Source organism: Lepisosteus platostomus, chromosome 7, assembly GCF_059453375.1.
Source record: "Lepisosteus platostomus isolate fLepPlt1 chromosome 7, fLepPlt1.hap1, whole genome shotgun sequence".
NCBI classification, from domain to species: Eukaryota; Metazoa; Chordata; class Actinopteri; order Semionotiformes; family Lepisosteidae; genus Lepisosteus; species Lepisosteus platostomus.
In genome coordinates, this window is record NC_142617.1 from 51,005,477 (window position 1) to 51,013,507 (window position 8,031).

General features: G+C 45.4%; 1 protein-coding gene and 7 non-coding genes across 8 annotated transcripts; all 8 read right to left on the reverse strand.

Moving 5' to 3' along the window:
- Positions 1-101: 101 nt before the first annotated feature.
- On the reverse strand, positions 102-7,976 carry rpl4 (ribosomal protein L4). Its single transcript, XM_088641082.1, has 10 exons — positions 7,817-7,976; positions 6,516-6,687; positions 5,386-5,492; positions 4,075-4,213; positions 3,063-3,187; positions 2,563-2,692; positions 1,706-1,862; positions 1,047-1,130; positions 409-529; positions 102-240 (listed from the first exon to the last, which is right to left on the reverse strand). The coding sequence occupies exons 1-10, from the start codon at positions 7,817-7,819 to the stop codon at positions 163-165; spliced, it is 1,116 nt and encodes a 371-aa protein (XP_088497208.1). The 5' UTR covers positions 7,820-7,976; the 3' UTR covers positions 102-162.
- Positions 797-867, reverse strand: LOC148659131 (small nucleolar RNA SNORD18). The gene has a single exon (XR_015940654.1). It is a non-coding gene; the product is annotated as a small nucleolar RNA SNORD18 (small nucleolar RNA).
- On the reverse strand, positions 1,299-1,369 carry LOC148659132 (small nucleolar RNA SNORD18). The gene has a single exon (XR_015940653.1). It is a non-coding gene; the product is annotated as a small nucleolar RNA SNORD18 (small nucleolar RNA).
- On the reverse strand, positions 2,260-2,330 carry LOC148659133 (small nucleolar RNA SNORD18). The gene has a single exon (XR_015940656.1). It is a non-coding gene; the product is annotated as a small nucleolar RNA SNORD18 (small nucleolar RNA).
- LOC148659134 (small nucleolar RNA SNORD16) lies at positions 3,636-3,734 on the reverse strand. The gene has a single exon (XR_015940660.1). It is a non-coding gene; the product is annotated as a small nucleolar RNA SNORD16 (small nucleolar RNA).
- LOC148659135 (small nucleolar RNA SNORD16) lies at positions 4,393-4,492 on the reverse strand. The gene has a single exon (XR_015940658.1). It is a non-coding gene; the product is annotated as a small nucleolar RNA SNORD16 (small nucleolar RNA).
- Positions 5,933-6,004, reverse strand: LOC148659136 (small nucleolar RNA SNORD18). Its single transcript, XR_015940657.1, has one exon. It is a non-coding gene; the product is annotated as a small nucleolar RNA SNORD18 (small nucleolar RNA).
- On the reverse strand, positions 6,920-7,019 carry LOC148659137 (small nucleolar RNA SNORD16). The gene has a single exon (XR_015940659.1). It is a non-coding gene; the product is annotated as a small nucleolar RNA SNORD16 (small nucleolar RNA).
- Positions 7,977-8,031: the final 55 nt, after the last annotated feature.

The window sequence follows — 8,031 nt, forward strand, 5'->3', positions numbered from 1 at the left end:
GTATTTCAACTAAGGACTTCCAGCAGACTTTAAACTGGTATTTTACATACTTCTTTTCACTTTTTTAAAGTGACTTAAAAAAAGAGCCAAAGTTTACAAAGTTTTTCTTCCAATAGTTTATTGATGGAAATGCTGCCTCTCACTGTCTGTATAAACTGGACTTTACTTGGCTGCAGGTTTAGTTTTCTCTGTCTTCGCAGTCTTCTTTGCCTTCTTGGGTTTCAGCATTTTGGCTTTGATCTGCAGAGGAACCAAGATATTGCCGTTTTACAGAAAGTTTTTCAAGGCACTTTAAAACTTAGTTTCAGCAAACAAGGAATAAAAACCATTGAAATGATGCAGAGAGAAACAAGGCTGAGTCCAGATGCTGTACCGTTTTAATTCTAAATCAATAACGAGTATACTCACGGTGGGGTCACGACGCAAGATAGCGTGGCGCTTTGCTGTCTGGGCGTAAGGGTTCAACTTCACCATCACTCTCAGGTTCTTCAGAGGATTCTTCTTCAGCACCCTACGGTGAATCTTCTTGCTGCAGGAAAAAGTTAAAATGCTTTTAGATAAACTGGCAAAACTCACGAAGACCACAAAGGAGGCAATATGTAACTCATTTCAACATTAAATACATATGCGCTCACAAAACCACAGGCCGGACAATGTTTTCTCAGTGCACTTCAGATCTTTCATGCAAGGCACAAGGCAGAAGCGCACAATTTTGACTACTAGAGAAAGTCAGAATAAAATAATACCTAAGGTAATTCATTCCATTATGAAGCTGCCGGTAAGGAGATGGAATACAGGGCTCAGAACTTCCACTGAAATCACAGGTTTCAGAAACACGGACCATGAAGTGGAAACTCATCACAGCCTCTTAACAGGAGGTGAACACTCCCGCCAGCTGGCACCAGGTAAGCAGGGATGCGCTTCTGCTGCACAGCTGCTAGACCATCAGCTTTGCTGGTAAGAGTAACCATTGCATTCCATTGAAAGCTTGTGCGCCATGTCGGGGTTTGCAACTTGAAGACCTAAACATACAAAACAACTCTTACCTGGGAGGACGAAGGGCCTTCTGGATCTCTGGGCTCTTCAAGATTCGGCTCAGGTCTGTGTTGGTCATCTTGTGCATTGGCAGGCTAGAAAGCAATGTTAAAACACTTATAAGCAAAAGCCAAAAAAGATGTAGAAAATGGGAAACCAAAGCCCCATTCCTCTGCCATTACTACCTAAAAAGTAGTTTAAAACTACAAAGAAATCACAGTGGAGATAACCTCAGACATCTGGAGACACCAACACGAAAATAAAAGCTCAGAACTTCCACTGAAATCATGGGTTTCAGAAACACGGACCATGAAGTGGAAACTCATCACAGTTTTTGTGGCAATATAAACACCAGAGAAGGTTGGTTTTAAATCTGAAGCACAGATGAAAGGAACTATTAATATAAAAAGCCAAGCACGTTTTAAATTAGCATAAAACTGGAAATGTCATCACCCCTTCCAGAGTGGAGGAAACAATTCTGCCTGTAAACAACAAAGCAGAAAATAAATTGCCTATGTCCTATGACTATATAAAATAAAATGTCCTATGACTAAACTACAAGAACCAGAGAAGAACGCTGATGAGAGACAACTTCTTCTGCTAGTGCCCTGCAGTCAATGGCCAGCTCCACCTCAACCCCTCCCCAAACCCTACGCCTGCACACACTCACTTGTAGTCGACCTTGAGAGAGGCAGCTTTGCGCCAGGTGCCGTACAGCTCGTCCAGCTTGCGGAACGCGCTCTCTGTCCAAATGCAGAAGCGGCCCACATGGCCACCGGGGGCCAGGCGCAGCAGGTTCAGCCGGTTGACGTTCTGCAGGGTGATGCCTGGGAAACAAATGCAACATATGAAGTTATTAAACCCTCATTACCTGCAAAGTGCAAGGTCTGTATTGGGAGGAATACAGGCAGCTGTAGAACAAAACTAAACAGTTCAACAAACAGCAATGCACTCTTCTTAAAGCTTTGAGCAAAACATGAAAAGATTCCCTTCTCAGCTACTGAGACCATTATCTAATGCCCAGATGGTACACCGTAAAAAAAAACATCACAACAACAGTTTTGACTAAGGGATGGCCATGTTAGCACCTTCTTACTCAATCTCCGCAAATCTCAAGACACCAAGCAAGGCTAGGCCTGGTCACCACTTCAGTAGAAGTAGAAATGACCTCTTCTCATTTGTAACCTTTATATTCCTACGGCAGTGCCGGGATTGGAGACGAAAGTGCTCAGAACTTCCACTGAAATCATGGGTTTCAGAAACACGGACCATGAAGTGGGAACTCATCACAGCTGCAGCTCTTTGAAAGAGAACACACCAAGAACAGCCTGGGATTTCAATAACTTCCTGGCAACTAGGAACATTCCTTCTAGTGTAGCATCACAACATAGGTTGAGGTTTAGGACTTGTTCAGTACAAGCGCCGAGACTGGTAATGCACGAGTTAGACTCTGACAATGTTGCAAAACAGTACACCTTTAGTCCTGTCAATCCACAGGGGTCAATACAGTGGTCTAAGTGAACACACCAGGGATATTTCTGAAGGCCTTGGTGACTCCGTTGTCCTCATTGTACACGATGCAGGGCCCCTTGCGCTGGATACGCCGGCGGTTCCTCATTTTTCCCTTTCCTGCACGCATCCGCTGGGAGGCATACACCTGAAGAAAGCATAACACCAGGGTCATGTCTGTCGAGGAGCAACCTGTACTTCACAGTACGACCACTGACCACAATCACGCAACACAGAGAAAAGCGGCATCATAGTACATAGCTGAATTGGGTCAAATGCACCTTTTGCAACTTTTTCTGAATCACACAGGTTTTAATTGCTGTTAAATGCTGTAGGCTTCTCCCATTACCTTTTGAGGAACACTACACGTACAAAATATCCTTGATTCTGGCCAGCACAGGACAGAACTACAATCTAATTACAAGTGAATGTAAAAGAGAACAAGACCTTGCTTCCTACCTAAATTTTATAAGAAAACATCCCTAACTGTTCAGATACCACAATAAGCAGCGGCTGACCTTTTTGATGTCGTTCCAGGCCTTTAATTTTTTCAGCAGCAGCACAGCCTCCTTGGTCTTCTTGTAGCTCTCAACCTTGTCATCCACCACCAGGGGCACTTCAGGGATCTCCTCGATGCGATGACCTGCAGAGGCAGACAGGGCTCACATACCGATGGTACACTCTGCAGTGCTCTGTGCATGGATCACACACGCCAACAATCTGGGATTAGGAAATATCCCACACGTGTATCAGGATGCTAACGTATTAAGATAACAGTCACCCTTAATCACCTGTTTTCAGTTCAAATATTGCTTGATTTGAGTAACCAAGAATAGACATTGGTAAAAAGCACATTGAAGAAAGCAGTACAACCCACTGTATGCGACTCATGTCGCAACTCTAGCTATAAGAACTAGCTTATGAGCATACTATGTAGCCACACAGTTCGAATTCCCATCCTGCGCTAATTAACCAAGAGAAACTAGTCAGAATTACTTATAGATTTAGTTAAGTCCACATAACAGCAAAGGTGCCTTCTTAAATGCAGCCAAGATTCAAACTGCTATCAGTTTTAATTATCAAGTATATCTTGCTCAGAATGAAGTGTCATCAACCTCCTGTGCCAGCATGGTGACAGCAGGCAACTGTCGCTGTTCACAAGGTATGACGCAAATTACACCATCACAGCAAGAGAACTAACAACTTGCACACACAGTCAAGGTATATATATAAAACTCTCCTGCACAACGCAGATACACCAGACTAAGCATACAACTGATTTAACCCTGCTTAGTGGGATTTTTTTTAGCAAATTTGGGAAATGTGTTAACTGTTTATGTGCAAAAACAGTCTTGAAAAGCAATGGGGTAAAATCCAGCATGGTACATTTCTCCAAAGTTGGCATTTGTTGTTCTGTCTTGTACACAACGATCTATCGATGAAAAAGTGAATGGAATTACACAAAGCAATTCTGCACTGAGATCTGTTCGTTACTGTAAAATGCACAGAGGGTCACCTGCAGGGACTCACCTTTGGACATGACCAGAGCAGGTAGAGCAGAGGCTGCCAGAGCAGAGCAAATGGCATAACGCTTCTGGGTAACGTTGATCCTGCGGTGCCAGCGGCGCCAAGTCTTGGTGGGGGCAAACATGCGTCCTCCGCGGCACATCTGCGCCAGAGTCAAGGAGCAACACACACAGCGTTCGTGTGGCAAGCCTCTGGGCACATGATCTCGCCCCATGTGCACTCACTGGGCATTAAAGAGTACAGCGAGATAGAACAGGCAGGGCATGTACCCTATGTGGTCTCCTTAATAAATACAGCAATACTGTCCTACACTGTAGACTTTGCTCAGACTCGATATTCGTCAGCCCTCTGAGCCAGCACGGTGACAGCAGGCAAACTGTCGCTGGGCTCAGGGTAAGACGCAAATTACACCATCATTGCAAGCCTCTCCTCTCCCTAAAAGGAAGAAGTCATTTTTGATAATTAATAATTGCTTACACTTATATAGCACTTTACTAGACACTCCACTCAAAGCACTTTACAGGTAATGGGGATCCCCTCCACCACCACCAATGTGTAGCATCCACCTGGATGATGCGACGGCAGCCATAGTGCGCCAGAACGCTCACCACACATCAGCTATCAGTGGGGTGGAGAGCAGAGTAATGTAGCCAATTCACAGAGGTGGATTGTAAGGAAGCCATGATTGTTAAGGGCCAATGGGAAATTTGGCCAGGATGCCGGGGTTACACCCCTACTCCTTTCGAGAAACGCCCTGGGATTTTTAATGACCACAGAGAGTCAGGACCTCGGTTTTACGTCTCATCCAAAGGACGGCGCCCGTTTACAGTATAGTGTCCCCATCACTATACTGGGGCATTAGGACCCACATGGACCGCAGGGTGAGCGCTCCCTGCTGGCCCCACTAACACCTCTTCCAGCAGCAACCTTAGTTTTTCCCAGGAGGTCTCCCAACCAGGTACTGACCAGGCTCACACCTGCTTAGCTTCAGTGGGTTGCCAGTTGTGAGTTTCAGGGTGATATGGCTGCTGGCGTTTTTGAACTCCTTGACACTTTCCCTGATGTGAAGAACCTATAAATTCCCTCACTGCTGGCTGTATCTTGCACCTGCCACGTCTAGCTCCTATCCCAGCCACCTGACTGCAGACATGTTTTCAATATAGCTTCTCCACATCCATTGGGCTTCTGTTAGATTAGCCTTCCTAGTTTACCTATCACAGGCCCACATTTTTACCAGAACAGAGCTATTTAAACACATTTATGCCCTTTCCAGCTTGCAGTAAAGTGCACCGAAGTGATGGCGAGCAAGGATACATTGCCGAAGGCTCCCTGGCCGGAACGGTGCGTGCCGCCGCCGCGCACGCGGGGAATTCGAGCCACAGCTCTGCCGGTACCCCAGGATTCAGCGCTGGTCTGGTGACCTGCAACAAACCAAGAGAATCAAGCTACAACCACAGCTTAAAACAGGGCTCTTACTATCTGACATACAGAATGTGAAGGAACCAGTTGGGAAACCTCAATCCTTATTTTTGTAATACGAAAAGCAAGCCTTATGTTGAATTAGCATCAGAATTTTGGCAAATTGTACATCACACTCCAGTTTTTGCCTTTAATCTCACACAGTTGAAAGACATGAAAATAATCACCAGACAAGCCCATAAGAGGCTGCGGAAATGACCGATCAATTAATCTAAGTGACTACTGAGGCACACTTTGGTCGTAGCATCACACCTGAGTCAAGCAGACTTTGATAGAGAGAAAGCTGAATCCTGCAGGTTTCCTACAGGCTAGCAGGAGTAGGAGGCTGCTCTAACTGGTGCACCGCTACAGTTAAGAGGAAAGTGTGGCCTGAAGGGTAAAGCCCATCAGAACTTCCACTGTTATCACGGGTTTCAAAAACACGGACCAATGAAGTGGAGTCTCATCAGCAAAGCTTTTCCTTCTGGGAGGGATCCAACCGAGGCCCATCAAATATTTTAATCATGTGGCAACAGTATCGTACACCCATAGAAACAGTACAAGAGACAAGGGCAGAAACCACTTACCACAGTGAGGTTATGTTGGAAAAATAAGATAAGATCACTTTATTGGCCATATTCAATTTAATTAGGAATTTGTCTTTTCGCATACCCCAACTTGCTCTAAATGAGACACACAGACAGGAAGAGAAGCTTGGGGTCAGAGCGCAGGGTCAGCCATTTATAAGGCTAAGGGTTAAGGGCCAATGGATTCCCTCTGCCGGCCACAGGATACAAACCGGCAACCTTCCAGCCACAGGCCCACCGCACCACCCCAAAATGTGGTGCTTTATTTGAAAGAATACCAATGGCAAGCATTTGTTTGGTTTTTTTTGGTCCCAAGGATGGGCGAGTTGTCTCTTTGAACAGACTGGTGTTACTAGGACGAAGCCTCCAATGCCCAACACCTGTCTCCGCCCTACTCACCTGCCAGTTCACTGACAGCGTAGGGCTGGCGGTTGTTCTTGCGCATGTTGGTGTGAACGAAGTTCACAATGTCCGGGCGGATGGGAGCCTTGAAGATGGCAGGCATGACAACATTCTTGCCCGAGGCCTCTCCTTTCTCGGAGTAGACCGAAATCAACGGTCTGGCGCAAGCCTGTAGACACAGGGTACCACATTTTAACTGGGCTGTTAAGACATTGTCATAAAAAAAACTAAGATTACAACACGCAGCCCTGACCAACAATGCCAAAACCTTTGGTCTTCTGCGTTATAAACCGTTGCCAAAAGTGCAGCTTTGATACTGAAAACTAACGGTAGGTAGAAAGCCTGATGTCCCAACAAAAAAGTACTAAAATGACTTCACATGCAGCAATACACAGTGAACTTGCTCAGACTCGGTATTCGTCAGCCCTCTGAGCCAGCATGGTGACAGCAGGCAAACTGTCGCTGGGCTCAGGGTCAGACGCAAATTACGCCATCACTGCAAAGTACACTTGTGTTACCCTTTAAACAAAAAAAAAACACACCAGCTGGTTATTCTTGTAAGATCTATGTAAGATCAACTGCAGCTCAGCTTGGGTGCCACAAAACGTTCTCAACTTCCACAGGAGGAGAAACAGAACATGAATACGATGTTCCAGGGCTGTCCAAAAGACTTCCTGGAGATTTTCATGTTAATACAGCTCTTATTGGTTTAACTGGACCTATCTGACAGCTTCCCACAGCTCTTCGGGTGCTGCTGCTTTTCTGAGACCTAGGCGCCAGTACATTGTACAAACTCCGGGAGTTCAGTAGAGTACTGTTAACACGCAGCAGCCTAGGAGGAAGGCTAGGGTTTTCACAACAAATCAAAATGCGAAGCAACACAAAACAGAAAAACGAGTTCTTAAAAGTTCTTTAAAACTTCACTTGTAGTGAACACCCCCCCCCATACGAAAAGGGATGAAGCAGTCGGCTATGTTATGTTTTGGGAGATTAATATTATATTCGCGAAAGCGTATTATTTGAGGACTCCAACACGGCATTCTATAAAAGTACGTGATTTTGGAATGAAAGTTTTAAACCAAACAACCGTGATAAAGCGTGTCACCCCCCTCCCCCACGCCGTCTCGGCCAGACACATGTCCATGCAGCAACGTTTTAAAATGGCTCCTTCCCTCACAGGGAGAGTCGAAACGCCAGCTTTGTACTAAATAACGTCGCGATATCAATTTTTAGGATTCACTACACAGAAGCTAAACCGATATGGCTGCATTCCAAAAGATATTTTACACATTACTGACCATTTTTGATTAGCGACTATCTCGGCTCGCCGGGAACCACACTCCTCACACGATGGCGGCCACAGGAGAAAAGGAAGAGGAAAGCACTTCTCTGACAGTATATACATCCGACACTGACGGACTTCCGACAAGACCACTTTCTGCCACCTACGTTCCTATAATCACATTCTTTATCACAATTAAAGCCGCGAACGGTTTAGACTTATTTTTTTAAA